Genomic DNA, 21,642 nt, shown 5'->3' with positions numbered 1-21,642 from the left:
TTGCCTTTTCTGAGTAGGTGGTGATGGGCTGCTCAGCTCCGTAAGGGTGTGCTCGACTGACCTTGTGAAGGCCTCAGGTAAGGCCGCTGCCACTCTGCTTAGCTTGGCTGCAGAGCGTTGTTTAAGAAGCTCTATGAGAAGAGCTTTGATTTGGACTCGTGTTGTGTAAGCTGTTGTGGTGAAGGCAGTGAACTCGATAAGCGATGTCGGTGCTGTAGCACTCAGGGAGGTGGAAGCTAATAGTACGTTTCAGTGTACAAGAATGAATTCTGGGGAGTGTGAAATCGCCACACTGATGCTGCCGGTGTAACGGGTCCAGGGTGATGAGACAGGCAGCGGAGACCTCCAGCAGTCCTGGAGCCAAACAGCAGGGCGCTGTACAGAGCCAAGCACAGATAATGAGCAGTGAGAATAAAAGTGCAGCTCATGGTTCTCACAAGTGAACTGCCAAAACCCTGAAGCATGAAACCCAGTTGGTTTTCTAACCACAGAGTTTCTGAAAGAAAAGTTAATTTGGTTGTTTTGGTTTTGAGGCATAAACTGAGAGCTGCTAAAGCTCCCTTCTTCCAGCCCCTCTCTTAATGGCCATGCAAATATGTGTTTTTGTCAGCAAACTTAAGCAGGCATGACTGAAATTCACTTGGGAGGGATGGAGAGGGGGAGAAAGATGCGGCATTACTTCACTACGCATTAAAGGAATAATGGAGCCCCTCAGGGAGTGGATGTGTGTGTGGTGACAAAGTACTTTTCAAACTATTATTTCTCTGAGGAGAACTTCACTTTGAAACCTGACAGTGCAGTGCTAGGCAGGTCCTCTTCATGGTACTCCTACAGCGTGATGCTGCCTTTAAGGAAAGGGTGATTGCTGTCTACTTTCCACCAAGTAGGAGGAAGAAGGAAAAATGAGCCAGGTAGTAGAATTGGTGGAAATGTCTTAGGATTTCAGAATATTTGGTTTTAAGGTTTCATTTTCAGGCTTCTCTCTTTCACATTCTTAGGACTAGTCAGATCTCCTCTGTACACCTTCTCTCAGACTTCTGCAAACTGAAATATTTTTTTTCCCTTAGTCCAGAGAATATTCCCTTATTAAACCCAAGGTTTGCTGCCCACCTCAGTGCTTCTTACCAGGCACAGAAGTTATGAAAAAAAAAAAAAAAAAAAAAAAAAAAGCTGTTAACTCTGGAGCTGTCAGCAAGAAGCGAGCACCCTGTCACAAGAATATCAACCCAATCTGTCTGTCCCTAAGGAATTTGGAAAATCTCTAAGTAATGGGATCCCTATTTGAAACGATCCTGAACTTTTCAAAACCTCCTCTACCCACATTTCAGTAGTCACGAATGATTTTGAGATTGAATGTGTTTCTCTCCTGTGCATCAGAAATGCAGCAAAGCTGCAAGGTGAGATGAGTCAGGGAGTCATTTTGAGCTCTGTTGCCATTTCATCACATCTCTGCTCCCAGAATCCTTCCTCTTTACCTGCTGCCTCCTTCAGATCAGCTTTCTGCTACCATCTGCCTTTGGGATTTTCTTTTCTTTCTTTCTTTTTTAATCCATCTACATTTCAGATGCTGTCTGCAGCTTGTTTGTAAAATAAATTGGAAGAGGGCTGCCTGAAAGCAGCCTCCCAAATGCCATGATTTCCATGTCTCCAGACCCAGTTGGCATGGAGTTGATAGTCTATCACAAAAAAAACACTAACACATATGCTTTCCAGTCTATTAAGAGAGTTAATGGAGCTGGTGAGAGGTGGGTGTGAGAAGAGAGTTAAGTTGGCTTTGGAAGTGAGAAGTTTCCACAGTGCTTCCAGAGAAGTAAGGAGATAAGTTTTGCTCGTAAGATAGCATGATGAGCTAGCAGCTGTGAAGAGAGGCAGGGTCAAAGCAGCAACTGCTGGGCACACCGTGGCAGCAATTAGCTTTGCCCATACAGGGAAGCGAGCTGCCAGTTGCACCCCTCTTATAGCACCCTGTGGAGGGGCTAACAGAAGAGTCACAATTTGTAATATCACAATTTACAACCTTTCGTGGCAAAGATTTCAAAGACGGTGCATTTCTGTGCTCTCTTTCTGACTTCCGCAGATTTCAATAAAGCACTCTAGAAAATGCGAGTGAGTTATAGCTGGTAGCGTAAAACTCTTCATAGCAATAGATTTGACGTCGCCTAGGCTCCAGTCCATTTCCCAATGGCACATCTATTCTTCCCTGATGATAAGTGTCATTCATTTTTTTCTAGAGCACCAACTACTAACTTTTTAATTATCACTTTTTTGCTACTCTGGGACAGTGAGTTGAGGGCTCAGCGAGGTCAGACCTCCAGAAATAAAGCTTGCTCTTCAGCTGCGAGAGCAGCATCCACAGAGAACTGTGGTGAGGTTGTAACTGAGTCCTGATTACACTTGGCCACTGTTGGTGCTGGTGGGTGAAGAACATGAAGCAATTTGTATGCACGCTCCCAGTTTATTCCAGTAGGTAAAGTGCTTATTGCTCAACTGCAGACTGAGCAAAAGGTGTGGAGGGTTTTTTCGTTTCTTTTGACTTAAGGAAGAGATCGTTTCAATTGTGAAATAAAGCTTATTTCCCAAACGGAAATGGCATAAGGTGACCCAGCATATTTTTAATTATATGTTGTAATATGAAACCATTCTATAATTATGAATTCTCTTCATTTTTATGTCGCTGCTCTTCTCCAGGGAGGATTTCTAACAAGATTCTCTGATTTTGTGAGAGTACAATGGAATATGCTACATTCTTTTTTAAAACAGTTCCTGGATTTACCTCAGCTATCTATATAGGCATATGGGAAGGATGTCTTTATTCTGAGTATGCAGATACTCTGTAAAGACAAATGATCTTGTGGGAAACATTTGCATGCACACTGGAGCTCAGGTTTTTGAAACCATATGCAGTTTGCTACTTCCTTCCATGGGCACATAAGCAATCAATAGTTTTGCAGTAGATGTGAACAGCTGGTAAAATGTATCTGTTGCATTACAGGAAGCCCCTAGACCTTGTTAAATCAGAAACTCATCATTCTCAATCTGTCATAGCCTGTGACCAGATTTCAGGCTGGTTGATGATTTCTCCCCTAATTCATTTCTGAGTTATCTGTACCCTGTAGTTTCCTTTCTTGCTGGGTTAGAGAAACACCTAAAGATTGATCGTAAATGATGTGCAGTCTATAGCCTGGTTCCCATGCTGGGAGCCTGGTAAGGCCTGACTTGCTCTGCGGTCATCCCTTGATCCTTTTTCTCCCTAATGTGTTTGGTAATTTCAGAAGACAAAGATTCATTCCCCAATAGCTCTTGTATAAGAGCGCAATGGTTTTTGTACCATGTCCCTTTCCCTTGCTATCAGTGAAAGGTAGAACTGATGCTCCCATCCATCACAAGCTGGACACTGAGTCCGACTGATATTTCAGCCCTTTTGGGCATCTCATATTTTACAGAAGAGTGGAACCAGATTTACTGGATTTTGCCTCTTCCTTTTCCTCTTCTGTAACCTGAGGCTTCCTCGTGATGTAGCAGGACAAGTGCACTGTGAATGCATACACACCAAGGAGGAGATCCCACCACTGCAAGCCCCCCCCACCAAGCAGAAACCTCTCAGCATCCAAGTCCAGCAGGAGTCCAAAGGAAGGACTTGGGCAAGTTCAGTCTCAGATACGGAATTGTGCTGTTTTCCTTCCTTGTCTTTGGAGCCGCTCTTCTGACTTTGATACAGACAAGCAGAAGCAATTGGTAAACTGCCTGCCCTTACTTTGTGATTGCGGACTGCTCAGGGCATTTGTTCCATAGTTGTTAGCAGGACAGCGGAGCAGTGCCAAGGAACCAGGAGTATCTCTCAGCCATATGGAAGCTGCCTGAGCTGTTGAACTTGTGAGCTAGGGGGCTCGATTCACTAAGGAGAGTCGGTCACTGCATGGTCGAGTGTCCTCAAGAGCCAAAAGACAAGGCTGCCCTGGAGACAGGGGTTCTGGCACATTGAAAGGTCTGACCAAGATTTTTTTTTTTTCCTTCTTCTTTGAAACTACTCCAAAAAGAACTTGCACACCATTTTTTTCATATTTTCTTCCCACACATCTCTTTACCACAATAACTGAATAAGGTCCAATTGGTTTATGAATTTCTCTGTGCTGTCTGGAGGATCATTGTCATTCCCAATGGGAAAACCAGTCACACAGAAGGCGTTCAGCAGAGCGTGGGGAGGAGGGATGAGATCTGGTAAGGAGGCCTGTGAAATCTGCCACAAATGCCTGAGATATAAAGAGAGGATCAGAAAACCTTGAGGCTACCAAGTGTGTGTAGGGTTCCAGGTGTAGTTTTCTGATGTTTCTTCCCAGCAGAAAGTGGGGGAATCCTTCACCCTTCCTCCTCTACTCTTTCAGCACTGGATTCTTGTTGCTTGGCATCTCCTAACCCTGAAGATAGCTAATTTATTCACTGAATTTTCTCACACAAGCTGGGAAGCAGAGTCCTTCTGTGAGCTTTTATATATATGTGTGTTTTAATAATGAATTACTGTTGATTTTAAACAAATATCTCTAATTAAGAACTTTAAAGTCTTTGTTTTTTTCCTCCTGCTTCCCTCCCATCCCGCCCCCATCACCCCCACCCTCCAACCTCCTTCTCGATTTTATCCTTTTTGCTGCTGCTGCTGTTGACACTCCCATGCGATTCAGCCTTGGAGAAATAAATATTTGTTTAGCTGTTCTCCTGCTGTTCCTGCTCAGTGCATTTGCTTAATGATGACTTCAGTTCAGCTTTCAAAGGTTTTAGGGCAAGAGATTCAGAGAGAAACAACAGATTCATTTGTGGACAATCTGACCCATGTTCTTTCTCCCTTTGCCCCAGAATAGAGTTTGATTAAATAAATGTGAATGCAAAAGGTTCCTTCTTTGCCACGATAATACATGGCTTTTCATAGTCTTTGTTTCAGCATTATCAGTTGCCAAGACCAGTTCTGGTGAGCAATCAATAGTCTGTGTGTTTATTTTTCCATCCTATTTTTCTTGACTTGAGACAGTGAGTAGAAGGTTGAGCTCAAGCAAGTACCTGCAGTCCTTCCTTGCCACTACTTCAGTTTTCTTGAATCTGGAATTTCTTCTTTTCATATAAAATATAAAAACATGTTCTGGATTGTAACATTTATTCTAGAGCCAAGCCCAAGCTGCTCTTTCAAAACTTGCAAGTGTTCATATTTGAAAGGTTTACATTATATTTTCTTTCCCTCAACCTCCTTGAGTCGAATCAGGTATCTTTCTTCTTACTGAAGATATCAAGTTGATCTGTGCCGTCAGTTTTTTTTTTGTTTTGTTTTTTTTTTTGTGTGTGTGTGTGGAACAGTTAACCTTCAAACTCTACATTTGTGCATCTAAATGAAGCCCCATTCCACCCCCCGGTCCTGGAACTGCAGCACTACCTGGTAAAGAAATGAACAGATTATTTTATTAATGGCATTGCCATCATTTGAAGGTTTTGTTTTGTTTTGTTTTTTATACACAGGTGAAACTGGAACTTCTCTTAAAAAAAAAAAAATAGAGAGAGAAAATAAAATTACAACATAAAACAGCATTATATAATGCTATTTCCAAACTCTGGAACGATGCAAATTTTGTTTTCTTTTTTTGGCCACTTAAAAACCCTTCTTCAAGTTATTTACTTATGCTTCACTTCTGAAATATGGCAAGTATAATTTTGCCAATAACTAGATCCAACTTCTGAGCTATTTTCTGCCAGAAAGCAAAAATCACTTCAGTGAAGTAATACATCAAATCTCTCTTCATCTATTTCCAGCTGATGAGGTTTCAGCTTATAGCAGAGATTGTTTTTTATTAGGCCCTGAGTACATGACCTGGCACTTGTGCAGCTGAGCTTCATCTGACTACTATCACTCCAGTTCTCAAAGTCATCCCACTGCTTTTTTTTGTATGATACTCAGAGCCTCCTCCATAATGATGATTCATTCCACATTGTGTCATCAGCAAATTTTGTTGGCATGGTCCTCCTTTACTGTGCCAAGGACTGTGATGAAAATATTATGTAAGATTTATATCAAGAATCATCTCTGAGGAATTCAACTAGTAACCTTTCTCAAGCCTGATTGAAATCATGGGAAATACAGCTGAAAAAAGGAGCTCGTGTCCAAACTGTATCCCAGAGATAGATGGACAGATACCTGACAGATACTTGTCCATTTTGTTCTTAAACGTAGTTGATGAGATTCCATAATCTTCATAGATGTTCTATGTCAATCAGTACCTGAGTTTCCTAATTATGGGAGTACTTCTGTCCCTAATGTCTGCCCTGAATCATTTCTCCAACATTTCCGATTTTTCCCATGCTGAGTAGAGACAAAGAATTAGCTCATTTCTCTTGTGAGTGATGCTTCTGCTCACAAACCACAGTGCCATATTCTGACATGTGTTGTCTTCTTAGAGCTGGCTTTGTACACCCATATTCACCAGCTGAAGCTTTAGTGCATTACATGTTCCACATCCATTCGAACATAAAGCACAGTCCACTGAAACCAATGTGTACTTGTATTATGAAGCAATCCCCAAGAGTATGATCATCTTCCTTTCTGTTTCTGATCTTAACTGAAGACAGAGCTTCCCTTGGTTTCAGTCTCAGTAGTCTTTTGAAGACTTGTTTTGCAGGTAGTCAGAGAACTTTCCCTCTTCCAAACCTCCTTGAGTATTTCATTCTGTAGAACAAATTAATGATTAATTTACCCATCAGTTCTTAAAAGCGCTTTATCTCCCTGTCCCATAAGTATTCGGAGCATCCTCAAGGTTCCTTATATGATAAGTATATAGCAGAATACGTTCTGTGTACTTTTTACCACATAGCTAAATATGTTACCATAAAGACGACATCACATTTAGGAAGCTCTCTATAATGCTAATAAGAAACCAAATTCTATCTTATTCTAATTAACCTGGAAAGGCTTCCTTTTTATAACATGAGAGACTTGAAAACATTCTGAATGCTAATAAACCCACAGGTATTCATCAGGAATTGTTGTTCATTTCAGTATTAATTAGTATGATTCTCTTGGTCTACAGGATTTTAACATTTTGAATGATGGCATCTCTTCTATTTATTTATCTTATTTACAAATAAAAAAAAAAAAATCTTTCTTTCCCTGGTTTTGGTAAGATTTGATATATACTAACATTGTGTTAGTAAAAGAAGATGCAAGGTTCAATAGGAGGACCCCCTGGATAGCTCAGATAATTCACCGGGGGCACAATGACTGAACCATAAGCTGTATGTTAAGGGTTCTTTAAAGTTTCTCTGGCAATGTGAAAGTCTCAGCATAGAAGACACTAAGGCTTCTTATACAATCAAACCAAGTTGGATCTACTATGCTTCCTTTTTCTTTTTTTTTTTTTTTTTTTTCTCTCCTCTCTCCAATAGTCATTAGGTTGTGCTAAGCCCAGACGGACTCGGTCTAATGGTTATTAGGTTTTTGATAGGGTCTGGTAGCCAAAATGAAATCAGATTCAATTTTTCTGTCTAGTAGTAGAAACAGGCTCTAAGACTTAAATCAACCTGATGATCTCCCCTTTAGTCTCAAGATAAGCCTTCAAAGTAAAGCTAAAACTCATGGAAATACTTCGAATCCTCCCCTCCACTCCTCAGATGAGTAGCCAAAGAGTTGTATGTTTCTAAAAGCCAGATCTTCGGTAATAGCACAAAATACTGTCTTTTGTACTGTGCTGCTAATGCTGTAAAACAATGAGGTATGTTTTTCCACCCAGAGAGCAACATCCAGTTAATATTTAAATTAGTGAAGTGGAAGTTTGTGTGACCTAATTTAAGAACTAATCAAATATCTTAGGTAAGAAAGTTTCACTAAAATGTCAGTACTATAGTATTTCTACTTTGCTTAAAGATTGCAGGATAAGGAGTTGGGGGAATGCTTATGGTATAGGAGAATGCAGCAGAGAGAAGGAACTAAATAATCAAATAATGATCCATCATAACTTCTGAGATGGAGGGTCTGGAGAGTTCCCTTTTGGCTCATGCATACAGCAGGCTTTCTTTAAGTATTATCCAAAAGGGAAGCAGAAAAGCTAATGTGACTTGTGAACTGAGATTAATTTTGTGAAAGTTTGCAAGGCATTATTTATAGCCTACACGCCAGAATTGTATTTCTATTAATGGTCTCTCCAGGCCACCACTGAAAAATATCACAGTCTCAAATAATGTAATTGGGATTTGGCAATGTGAATTTTGCTGTTTTCTATTTTAACAGACTCCTTCCCAACCCTTCCTGTGTTCCACTCATGAACTCTTCATGTCTCTTGTGTTCTTTCCCCTGCAGTCCAGTACATCCTTCAACCGAGACGCTGTGAAAGCAGGGACAGGCAGGCGTTTTCTTGGTGGGCTGTTAAATGATACGTCCTACTGCTACACGCTGGAAGTCTCATTCTACAGCTACATCGTGGGTGGAACTACTACTGCTGTCCCCTACACAGAAGAAGCATGTATCCTTTTGAAATCCTGCCTCCTCCTCTTGCAGCGCACGTGAACTGAGCACTTAAGGTAAATACTTCTATCTCAATAAGAGTTTGCTGAGATAGGAACACACAAGTAGAAATGTGAGTCTGCTCCTGATGCTTTAATTTCCCTCATATTGATTCTCCATACTGTGGAAATTCAAGAAGAGAAAGGCATATTAGATCAAATAAGCTATTTCCCTCTTGTAGGAGATTGTCTCACACACTTATTACAGAAACTAGTCCTGGAGAGCCTCTGATCCATTCCCTTCCACAGTCTTCCATTTCTTTCTTCATTTCTCTCCTTATTCTCTCATTATACCTGTGTTTGTATCATTGTTTTAATAGCAAGTTGAAAGTGTATCTTTGGTGCTGAGTTAAAATATCTTCTCTGCCTTGAACTGCAGCCAAAAGGCTCTAAAGGGTCCATTAGGTTCTGCTGCTGCCTCAGGGCCAGATCTTTAATACTGGTTGACACAGAAATGGAAAGCAAGCTCTACAAATAAAACTGACAGAGCTGTCTGCATTTTTGAGGACTCGTGTACATGCAATGTCACATTGCTCAAAAAACATGTATCCACCCGTTTATCTTAGTGTATCACCAGTTTGTAGAATTCTAGTCTAATGATCTGTTTTTATGTTTTTCTTTTATTTTTTTGTCGTTGTACTCAATCAAATAACTTGTGCCCATACTTCAGACTTGGGTGTGTTGTTTCATTTTGTCATTCTATCTTGGTAGCTTTTGAAGTTTCCACTTCAAAAAAAAAAAAGTTTCCACAGGTTTAGAAATATTGCAGAGGGAGGAAGATTAGCTGTGATTGCCTATTTACCTCTCTACTGCATTTTGGAAGTAGGGGAAGGTTTACAGCTTTAGGGTCGTGAGGGGAAAAATTTCATGACACACAATTCTTTGCTATCTGTGCATGTATGCACATGGTGGATGAGTCAGAGTGAGAACTGGGGAGCAAGGAAAATAATTCTTAATCATTTCTTTTTTGTTGTTTGTTTTTGGTTTAGCTTCTCTGAAAGCAAAATTTTGGGGAAGAAGGGGACTGAATATACCAAGGTGATTTAGAACACTTGATCGTTTGAAATACAAGCTCCTTTTTGCCCAGTAAGGTTAACTATCTCCAAGGAATAACTTCTTGCACCATACACATATGTACTGCATCTTGCCACTGAGAGCAAAATTTTCCTGTTGTTAGGTTAGGTTTAGGTATTTATTTTTTTATGTTGGTATTTTGGCCTTTTAAGAACATGTGCCTTAGTTTCACTTTTAATTTTCCTCCTCACTTAGTACTCATTGTACTGACAACTGCTTATTTATCATCCTTATTTATCAAGAGCAGTTTTAGCAGTGAGGAGTGGGAAGAGTCCCTACACAAATGAGATCATGATTCCCTTGAACGCATTTGTCCTGATGACTTGTATGTAGGTCATGCTGGCTTAGTTTCTTTTTCCATAAAGATTTTTTTTTTTTTTATTGTGCTTCACGTTACAGATGTTTTGGGTGTGGGGTCTAGTGTCTCTGTCCATTTGCTTGGTTTGTCTTCTTCAGACAGCTCACTCATTGTGCCTGTCAGCAGCAAGCAGGCTCCAGATCCCAGATAACCTTCTTGTTGGTGAGGTGTGGCAAACTCAGGTATTGACTTGATTTCCACAGTCCCGGATTAACCTAGCTGAGTGAAAAAGGAGAAGAGGCTGATTTTGACCAGACTGGCAGAGAGCAAGCAAGCAAGACTGCCCATGTAGTATGCACTGCTGGCATTTTGCCTTGGGTAGGTTTTATTATTTCCTTTTCAGAAGGATTCAGGAGGGTTGCTTATGACAGCTCTTCCTCATGTGTGCAGTTTCCTAGTTAGAGAAAGAAATGGAGCTGCTTGAGGCAGTCTCTGGGCTGGTCTGCTCTAACACAGGAGTGGCTGGATTTATGCACACTGCATCCTGGCAAGGGAGAAGTTTCATCTCACAGAAGTGCCTGTGACCAAAAGTAAAACAACTGCAGAATGTTCCCATTTAGCCTGAACAGTTCTTCCAAGCTATTTGCAAGTCAGTGATTAATTAATGCTCAGATTTTTTAATGGACCTGAACCAAAGACACAGCCAGTCAGCTCACATTGGCCTCCAAGGACAGGCGTGCTTCTATTAACTATCTAGCTACATGCAGACAGCAAGTCAAGCAAATAAATGAAGAAAATACAGTGAGCCCAAATACCGTGAACTGATAGGGAAAGTTTGCAGGAAATCTGCCTTCAAAGCCTTATTTCATGGGACTTTTTATTATTATTATTATTTCTTAGGATGAACATCCCACGGTGATGCTATTAGGTTATGGAATTGTTTTATTGTTGTTTTGGTTTGGTTTTGAATAGAAACTGGATCAGGGTGGCTGGAATTGTTCAAAGCTTATAGAGTTAGATGACAAAGTACAAACTGAGACTCAGCTTCCAATTTGGGGAATGAACATAATTTATGCAACCCACGGTCTTGAACAGAGCCTACAGAGGACACCATACCCCATATTCAGAAACGAACTATACTAGCTCATGTAGAGATCAAAACAACTGATAATCTCCAGATTCTACAAAAATATTTATTTAGCCCAACATTTTTCTTGAGTTGCCTAGTAGAAATAAACCCATCTGACAGGTGAGAAAACTGAACAAACTGTGAATAGTCTTCTGTTTGCACCGGTGGCATGCAATTCTACCTGTCAGCCTCTTTCATTTACAGCATTCATGGCAAATAAGATCACAGTACCACCCCCTTTCATGCCATTGTACAAGGGTATGAATTTTTTTTTACTCTCTTCATGTTCCTTAGGGCTTACATGCTAACACCACAGTCTGTAGAAACCTTTATGTGAGCCTGTATATTATATATATCTATCATATTAATATAATGGATATATTTCTACACTGGATAAGATTATGCATTTTGTTCTGACTTACATGACTGAAACACACTTAGCAGTTTTTGAGATAAATGGATACCTTACATACATGAAAATGGGAGATGAACTTTTTGCATAATAGTGTTATTTAAATTCTGACGTTGTCAGTGTGGGCAGTAACTTTTTTTCAATGAGAAAACTAAGAAAATTAAAAATAGCAAGGGAAGGTACCATTAAAAGTGAAAATCTTTTCCCAGTTAGTATGACTGAATGCATTCTCCAAAATTAATACCTCAAAGCTTCAGCATTTAGGGGATTACATCTAGTTTGTTCTATTAAAGTAAATTCTGCTCTTTGTTTATTTAAATGAAATCTGTGAGTGAAGGCACTTCCATCATTCTGTGCGGAGGGTGTATATTTTGGGATCCCAGCATCCTGTGGAGTGCTGGATTTCTGCTCTTTTCCAAAATAAAGAGAGCTAACGTGGCTGTATGAATGTCTCAGGCCTTTATTAGCATTATACAGGTGATGATTATTGCTGGAGTACCTCTTGTGCTTTGCAGGATGGAAGCACTGCATCAGGTGTAACTTCCTGAATGTCCTGTTACACATTCTTTAAGGGGTACATGTGTGCCTGGTAGATCTAACTGATATGTACCTGTTTTACAAGGAACATTAGGGATACATTCTACAAGTCTGGCTCTGCAGAACACCCTACGATAACATGTGCTGTAGGTAACAGTGAATGGACTCTGTTTCGAAGGCATAATAAAGGATTGTAGGCTTGTCGGAAGTAAGTGGACAGAGAAATATTTAAAAGCCTTCTCACACATGCACACATTTGATGGCAACTGATTAAAAGGCAGCGTAGCAACATTTTGCTCAGCATCAGGCAACGAAGCTTTAAAATGAGCTGATACTCTTCCATTAAATACCGTGTTTTACTAAGCACTTAGTGGGCTTACGACACAAAGCATGTAAACTGTCCACAGCACTCGCCACCAGCAGCTCAGCTGCTGAGCTGTCTGGATACACACCAGCCTCAGCTGGGCAAGGAGCAAAGGATTAAAGAGGGGGGAGGAAGGATGAAACCCCAGCTGCAGGACTCAGCACTGCTCTGATAGCACATCCAGAATTGCTTTTCACTGTAGCCGCTGAGCAGCAGCCATAACAGCCTGACCTGAGAGCGGCCGGTAAAGGAGCCTCACATCAACAGTTCTCAAATCTATTGGGTTCATTTTTTAGAGTGTTTGAACAGGATCCCTGCTGCACAGCAGGCAGCCCATAAGAGCATAAAGGGTTTCACTCCTCCAAAGCTTTGCTACGAGGTGGATGATAGAAATGATGGAGACGAGGCAAGAACTGGTATGATTGTAGCCTAGTAGTTGTACAGAGAATAATCATCAAGATAGGTGGGCAACAGAACTAGCGGTGTGTCCTTAGCTGTGGTGTGCTTTAATCTTAATGGTTTCTCCCAGGTGGGGGAGGCCCCCACTCAGACAGGCCTTTAATCATCTATGTATATGGATTTACTTGTTGAAATCGCTTTGGAGTGGCGCAGGAGATGGGGTGTCTGAGGGAATGATTCTCCTTTGTATGGCTAAGTGCATCAATTTACTTCTTTGATTCAAAGCCCTCGATACATAGAATGAATTTAATGGTACTTCTTTTTTGGGGGGAAAAAAAAAAAAAAAAAAAAAACACTTTGGAAGTAATGGGTGAAGAACACAGAAGTAAGAGACATCCCTACTATTATCCCTAGGTAAGTCTCTTCACATCACAAGCAGCTGAGAAATGAGCTTGATAACTTAACACTATAGCTGTAGCTGTTGAACTGGAAGCTTTGCATCCATTAAACAAGGCACGGTTGCACTGCTAAACTATGTTGTGTTTATGGACGTAAAAGATGTCTTTATGTGGCTCCAGCTTGCATGCACACTGGTACATGCAGAATGAAAGCTTAGATTGACTGGAGTCTCTTCAGGCACCTAGCAGGTACTTGAATCTTGGACTGTTGGCACAGTTGGGTCCACCAGGTTTATTCTTATTCTTAACTTTTAAGCCTGCTGCTTGACCACAGGGGATTTGAGAACTTAAATCCGCTGGAGGAAGCAGTCATTTGCTTATATCCAGATTCCTCTTAGAATACTTGGATCTCAGTAGATGCTTGTCCTGGGGAAAAGAAATCTGTATGCAAAGTGCAATTATACTAAAAGTATCTATAACTTTTAGAGCTTCATGGATCTGCCAGTCCTCTAGGGCTATGTACTTGGCTATTTGGGGCTTTTTTACATTTCTGTTTTTAGAAGCTGCCTGCCCTGATCCTCCTAGCTGTGTTAAGAGAAGATCCTCAGAAGCCAGATTATAGCCCTTGTAGGTTTGCTCCCACCCAGTAAAGGCAACATTACTAGCAAAAGCCAATGAGGTATGAAAGGCTGTGCTGATAAAGCTGAGGGAGCTCTGCAGAGGTTACACAGCGTGCTTTATGTTTGAACTTGAGTTAGAGCTTGTTGCCAAGATGATTTCCAAGTCAGTCAGGCATATACTCAGCAAAAGACCTCCAGAGGTCTACTTCTTCATCCTTCTTCTGTTAAGCTCCTAGAAACAGGCTCCTTTCTGTGTGTTGCAAGAAGTGGCATTAATCCTGATCCTGCAGAGATTTCCCTAAGAGTGACCTCCTTGCACATCATCTCCCCACTATTTGGTTCTTTCTCAATACCATGTTTTGGGCTGTCTTTGAGGAAAGAAAACAAAATCCTCTTTCAAATCCCCAGTCTGTGTGAGAGAGTGTCAAGGTTTACAGCCACAATTTCAAATGCTCTTAATATTACTGGAAGCATAGAGTTAAATTATAGAGTTGTAAAGTTACTTTATAGTGATAATGCTGTCAAGCGTCAATATTTCTGCCCCAGGGCACCATGGAAACTCAGTTAATGATATAAGAAGCTGATATTTTTCAGGGTTGCAGCTGTTGGCTTGTACCCAGAAAGAATTTGCGTGTTTGTTCATATCAGATATATACATGGGGACCTGCTCAAAGGAAATTAAGAAACAGCAAAAGTCTGCTTAATGAAGTGCAGTGGAATGAAAGTGAAAAGCAGTGTATGGTGTGGCCGCATACATACCTTGTTCCCCCACAGAGTTCAATACAGTGGACAGTGCTGTAGAGATATGCTTAATTTTGCTGTAAGAGAGGGAGGTGGGGGGAGGGAGTGTGTATTTGTATGTAGATTTGTTTATCTAGTCGCCTGTCGCATTGACTGCATCAATCTATGCAGGCTCTGTCTGGGAGTATCACTAAAGAAATGGAAATTAAGGCAAGTGACTAGAGTCAAGTTAGGAATATCTATAATTTTTGTAATGGATTTCTTAGCGTGTGCATCCCAAAGTGCTTTGATAGCCTCAGATGAAAGATGCTATAAAAGTGCAAAGTGCTATTATAAAGGTGAGGTTTTTTTCTTTCTCTCTTTTAAAGAAAGGGTTTATTTATTTATTTATTTCTGAAATGCAGAATATCACTCTTGGAAGGTATCTTCAAAGCGTTTCCTGGGGATTTAACCATATGATTCCCATTACCTTTTGGCTGGGAGCCAGGTATCAAACACCATGCACATGAGTGGGGAAATGGTCTTTCATTTAACTGCTGCATTCAGAGTGGTCTTGAGTAACTGGGTCACTTCTCTGCGTGCCCAGGTGCTTTGCGCACCTCCTGTTCTGTGAGCATTCACGTGGCTTTCTGTGGGGAAGGAGGGCAAGCAGGTCAGACTCACGGGCCTGTTTTTTATCTAAGTGAAAGGGAGCGTGCAAACTGAGGGCCTAGCATCAGATGTGCTGTGAGCCCACCTGTCCTATCGGGCACAAGTCAGGCTGAGCAGGTGGGCACTGGGGTTTGCTCCAGAGCTGCGGTGTCTCCAGATGCTGTGTGTGGTGAAGGAGGAACCCATAAGGGTGCGGATTAGTTTCCTTCCTCTTGTGTACACAGGTTTCTTTCCCAAGGATGCTAAGGTGCAGGGAAGAGAAGAGATGGTTGGTATAGGACCAGAATGTAAGCAGGCTGAAGTGGACTAGAAGCTTAGAAATACTCTCAAGTCAATTTTAGCCATAAATACAGGAGCTTAGCTTCTTTCAAGAGCAAGTGCAGGAAGACTTCAGTAGCTGTGAGCCTGGGCTAGGGAATTTGCACAGGGTGGCTTGAGTGGCGTCAATATTTAGAACCCTATTTGGGAGTAGGGACCTTGTGGACAGTCAGAGTGTAAGCGGCACAGAGGCACGTGCAAATCCCTGCTTTCTGCCAGCTGTCTTCGATTCAGTGCTGGTGGAGAATGTGCTCCTTGGCCTGGGTAGGGCTATATCCAGCGACAGAAAAAGACTGATACCTATAAGCCAGCCAAGATGAAGGAGCCCAGCTCCAAAAATGACCTTATGTCCAATTCAGCCTTTGGGGTTTCTGCTCAGAGACTGTATGTTAACTGGTGCTAGACTGTCATTAAGGCTTTACTGATCAAAATCCCCAACACTGCTTTCCATTCAAGCTATCAATGGCTTGTGGTTGCTGTAAGGCCGGCTTAGTCAGTGTACTGTAAACACAAAGCTCTATAATTCAAAATGTTCTTGTTGCTGGTATAAAAAATCATTTGCCTGTTAATAATAAACATTGTTACATTTTTCCATTAGTATTTCTTTTACACACAGGAGAAAATAACTTTGAACAAGCTCAAGTGATGCTTTCACTGAATGGCTGGAAGGTGAAGTTGATTTACCTGATTGATTGCAGAGTTGTGGCTAATATAAACAAGGGGAAAGCTCCCTCCATGCACCGCTATCCCTCTTGCACCCGGTTCTCAAGGTCTTGAACACTTCTCTTTTCAACTGGCTTCTCCATAAACTTGTATTTTTTCTTTGTCTTATAAGCAACTTAGACAAAACTAAGCATATGGAACTGATAGCAAGGCTCTTGGGTGCTCAGAACACCATACAAATGCTATTAGACCCGTAGTTAAAATAATTCTTTGGTAAATGTTAAATTCCTATTAGTAACACTTGCTAAACTTAAGTGCAAAGGAAAGGGCAAGGCTAATCTGAAAGGCAACGGAGAGCAGGGCTTAAAAGATATTAACAATTTGTTGGAAATGTCTGAGGGGGGTGGTTAATATGACTAAAGAGTAACATCTGTGGGTTGAAGATTTAGGTTGGGAGAGGGCTTTAGCCAATGATGTGCTTTGGAGCTTTCCCAAATGTCAATGGGAACAAAGAGAAAAAAGCTATTCAGAATGAAGCGCTTTTCAAAAAGCAATAAACAGAAAAATTGCAGTCAATGTCTCTTTGATAGGTCTCTGCCTGCATTTCTGCTAGGCTGTACTGGTATTTGTGTGTCTCCGTGTTTGTCATCTTTCCCTTCTTCTGTCTCTTCACTTCTGGCTGGGTCTTCTCCTCTGTGCCCTCCATCTTGTGTCTGTATCCTCACCATCTTGTCTGTGGGTTTAGGTCATTATCCCTACCCCTTGCATCAGTGTCCTCCATGACTTTTTGTCACCTCATTGGATTTTTTGCAGATGGTGTTTTATTGTTCAGACATGCCCAATTTCTGCTTTTTGCCCACTGTGTGCTTTCTTTCAGCTAAACTATTCCTTCTTTTATATTTTGCCACCTAAAGGCTCAGCAGGTCTTTTTGGTGATTAAAGGGAATTCTAGGGAAAGAGCAGAAACTATTTTTTACTACTACATCTTTAGTTTCTCAGACCAATATCCCGAAAGGGCGTCAGAGACATTTTTTTTTAGGAAACTCAGCAAAGAAATTAGTGTCTTGCTATATGTGTATCTGTCTGTCTCAGCTGCTTGACCAATTGCAACCAAATTTGACAGTGATGAAGGTCTCAGAGATATTACATTCCTACAAGTTTCATGAAAAATAGCTGCCTGAATGAGTACAGAGACCAAAATTAATCTTTCTAGTAGGGACAGCTGCATCTCTATTGTTAGAAACCAGAGGAGGATAGTAGGCATGGAAGTCACAGGAAACAGATCCCACATCTCATCACCCTCCTGGGCCTGTCATTAATGACTAGAGACCATACTTCACTTTCCTTTTCTCTACAAGCTTTTATTGCTAACATCTCTGAAAATCTTAACAAAGGATATCTCGTGGCATCCTGAAAAAGCAGATTGCATCTTCTCTGTCAAGCCACTGTTGAAAGGGGTGAAAAACGTGGCAGGTACAGTCCATGGGTGAAATGAATACACGTTCAAGGCAAGGCCACTACACGCTCACCCAAAGCCAATAGCTTTTCTTGTAACCTAGAAGTGACACTTTGTCCGGGGCTCACAGCAGCAAAGTCTGAACATGCTTCAGTCAGAAAGTAAGGATAATCTGCAGCTTTGATCTAGTGTTCAGAAAGGTCACCTTTGTGTTTCTGTAAGAGCGGGATGAGTCTGATTCTCCCATGTCTCAACTCTTAATGGAACAGCCAAATCAGCTCAGATCAAAATCAGTCCTTCGCAGTGTCTCATCTCTGATAGAGACCAAAAGAAAATGCCAGTGAAGGATATAATAATAGAATAAGCAAATAATAATACTTCCTCTGAATATTTTCCCAGCTTCAAGCAATTAGTGGTTTGGGATCCCACAGCTATAGATGTTGATTATGTCTGCGGTAACACTCAATGGATTTGTCTCCCATGAACCTGTATGAATTTTTAGTACATGCAGCACTCCTTGCCAAGGATTTCCACAGCTTAGCAATGTCTTGTTTGTTTTAAACCTACCACCTGCATGCTTTATTTTGTGATTCCTAATTTTTACACTGGAAGTGGCATTGATCCCCATCTGTGTTCCCCATGGTGCTCATATCAGTCCTCTTTTTTTCAAGTTTGAAGTCTCCTAGCCTACGTAGTATTTATCTCGTACACCGTGAGTGGGAAAACATTACCAGCTCAGAATCATTTCTGGAGTTGGTATATCATCTACACTTTCCTTCCCGATATACACAACTCTGTGAGTTGCTAAGCAATGGAGAATCAACTCCGATGACTCTAACGGCAGTGCATGTACTTGCTGTGCACTATGGTTACTGCTTTTGCTCAGGATAAATCCTGCCCTGGTCACACAAGCAAGTATAAGCACCAAAATGAGAGATACAGCTTTCAGCTTCAGAGTACACGCTGTAATCATCATGTGTACAGTTCCTCATGGGCTTAACAGTCTGTGTGTGTTCTGCTGTACTTACATTTCCTGAAACTTATGAGGGATTCAAAGCCTGTTAAGGTAACTGAATTTCTGTTCAGCATAGGCTGGAGTGTTGGTCATCTGGTGAGGAGATCCTAGGAATAAACTGCTGCTGCATGGCTTGTGAAAACTGCTGTATTAAAGCAACATCCCAAATACCTTGCCTTCTGTCATTATGATTGGTGTGCATCACTCGTTTGGCAAACCAACTCCTGGATTAACATACTCCCACAGTCGGGTTGCATGTATGGTTCTGTCAGACTACTTACTTCTTTCTCTAAAACTAAGCAACCTTTATTAAACCAGCAGCTGTCATCTGGTGCCACAGATGACCAAATGACAGGTAATAACCCATTAATCCTTTCTTCATCTCCCAGTATCTCATAAATCCATTGTGTAGGCTAGCTACTTGAGATCCCTTGTGTAGCAGAGCATCACGTGTACCAAAAGCTTACGTTGGTCTGGTTTCTGCAGACATTTGGCTGGAGCAGTGTTGGAGAAGATGTGCAAAGTGAAATTTCTTTCCACTATCTCAGTACATGACCAATCTCAAACTTCTTTTCAATAAATCCTTAAACAGGCTACTCAAGTGGAATATAGTAGGCTTAATCAAGGTAGGGGATGGGAATGGTTAGGAGGATTCAGTTGTCCTCCTCAGTGCTTTCTAAACGAGGGGCAGTTGGATTGATAACACAGCTACGTAGTAGAGCCAGGACCGGATGGTTTTGCCAGCCCAAGGAGAAAGAGTCTACAGTACTTTGGTCCCATTATTCCTGTTTTCAAGCCTTTTTATCTTTTGACTTCTTGCAGATTTTTTCAAGGTCTGGTAAGTGGCTGATTCTGTAGACAGAATATAGCTTCAAACTCCTTGTCTCGTAGTGTGTAGTAGCAGTAACACCTCACCTCAAGAACACCATGACTTTGTCTGTTAATAGTCTCACATCCTTATATTCTTGCTTTTTTAGGATTTAAGGATTTGATACCATAAGGATTTAAGATTGGGCTCTTCTTGGGCCAATAGAGTTATCATCCTAGTGTCCTTTCTTCTCTACTTAATGATTCCTGTTTGCACTGCATCCCTCAAATGTCTGCCAAGTAGAATTTGTTGCATTGACTTTCTTTCCAAAGCCTGCCTGGAAGGACAGCTTTCCTTCAACCAGGATACAGAAAGGGCCTATGTCTCCAGAACCATCAATATTTTTCTTGAGATGATAAATGAACTGCCAATAAACTGAGGCAGCTGCCAGATTTATCTGAGAAACAGACCTTCAGACCCAATTTGTCCGTGCTTAGTTTATTTATATGTCTGGAAACTTCGGAGAGGCAAACAGAGGGCTAGCCACTCTGGGGGAGCCACTGAGAATTAGATCGTATAGATAGATGAAGTGGGACTTTATGGACTGATTCAGATACATTAGCTATTACTCTGTGCTAGCGTTATCTTAAACAAGAAAATGGCTTGAGATTCATCACTGGGAACACCACAGAAAAGAAACAAAAGTCTCTCAAAGCCAGACCTAACTTCTCATACTTGCTGTATCATTCAATTTGTTTTTCTCCATCTCTTCTCATCTTTCTTGCCTATAATTCCTTTTTTTGCATAACGTCTGAAATTTGTGTTGTTGGCAAGATTTTTCTAAGGATATGAGACATGGCTGATCATGCTGTGCCTGGAGGGATGGGACCCATATATGCCCCATGACAAGTAAGGTTTGTAGGGAGACCAATCTTTTATTGAACCAGCTGATACAACTGGAAAAAGCAGGCAGACTTTAACTTCAGGGCACTTTTCCTTGGCAGCTGGCATGCATGTGTTTCGTATACATTCACCCCAAAACTTCTGAGCCCATTTTTTGGTTCCAACCAAAATTGGCAGAGAAAGACAGTGTGCTCAGAGGTATTAAATTTGGACAAGTTTTCTAAAAATAGGCAGCTGAGCAAAGGAAAATCTCAGCTAATGCTTGTGTTTTGGGGGGGAACAGGAGTAGGGATGGGGCGTTGGTATTTGTGCTGTCGGTGGGGGAATTGATTTCTATTTCAATGGGGGATGTTAAGCAAGGTCAGGAAAGCAAACCCAGTGAGGATGAGCACTCAGTGTCTGCTCTGAGGAGGCGATTGGAGGCCCAACAGCCTGGTGCCCCTCTGCGCCTCCCAGTGCTGCCAGTGCAGCCAGGTTGGGCGTCATTAAGTGGCTTCCCCCTCCCCACCTTGCCTGCCTGCCTGGGTCAGCACCAGGCAGCACAGCTCACGCTTGCCTGTAGTTAAAGTGCCCTCTTCTGGCACGAAACGTTTCATTTCTCAATGGCAGGCGACTGAAGAGAGGTGGATGTTTTTTTCTGATGGTTGCTGAAATCAAGAACAAAGCAGGTTTTTTATTCCTTGCTTCTGCTCTATGTCCTGGGCTGCCTCGGCAGGCAGTAGTGGTCAGTGAAGGAGCCTCCCTGTCGTACCAGCCGGACTGTGTCAAAGCATCTCTGTAGGACAGCACTATGTGAGCTTGTTTGCATCTGAGGTCATTAAAATATAATAATAATAATAATCTTTTATTATTCCCCTGCCTTATCTTTAGCTGATGTAAATCAGGAGCTGTGTTGATTTACACCAGCTTAGGATTTGGTATCCTTTGCCTGCTTATGTTTTCTATTCTCTGCTGTATAAATCATCTCTTGGCTATTCTTGACCTGTTGATGTCAATAGCTTTCCCTGTGGAGCCCTTTGGGATCTAGATTTGACCTGTATTGATTAGGAGGGAATGTTTGATGATGAAATTGCGGGGAGAGTAGAATGTGCAGCTGCTGTCGGACAAGTTCCCATGCTACACACTCAGATGGAAAGGGAAAGTTTTGATAAAACTTGTTAATGTGAATTCAAGGTTAGCAGTACACAGCACAGCAACTGCATCTGTCTGCAGAGGGATTTAAAATCAGCCTTTAATAAGAAAAAGGAGTTTCCTGCACTGCTTTATCGCATCAGTTACCATCAGAGGCCTTTGCATGTGCTTTGGATTTTTCTCTGTATTTAAGGAG

At 41.4% G+C, this 21,642-nt stretch overlaps 1 protein-coding gene across 4 annotated transcripts in view; it reads left to right on the top strand.

Moving 5' to 3' along the window:
- The window catches only part of BEND5 (BEN domain containing 5), a 921,457-nt gene that overhangs the window by 825,972 nt on the left and 73,843 nt on the right, over positions 1-21,642 (top strand). For all 4 annotated transcript variants that reach the window (XM_035333426.1, XM_035333424.1, XM_035333425.1 and 1 more), the window contains one exon: positions 8,327-8,489. In XM_035333426.1, coding sequence (XP_035189317.1) covers positions 8,327-8,489 — 163 coding nt within the window. The remainder of the gene's footprint in view (positions 1-8,326; positions 8,490-21,642) is intronic.

The sequence above is a fragment of the Oxyura jamaicensis genome, chromosome 8 (genome assembly GCF_011077185.1).
Source record: "Oxyura jamaicensis isolate SHBP4307 breed ruddy duck chromosome 8, BPBGC_Ojam_1.0, whole genome shotgun sequence".
Classification (NCBI taxonomy): domain Eukaryota; kingdom Metazoa; phylum Chordata; class Aves; order Anseriformes; family Anatidae; genus Oxyura; species Oxyura jamaicensis.
The sequence above is the reverse complement of the archived record's forward strand: the minus strand, read 5'-3'. Positions and strand labels throughout refer to the sequence as shown.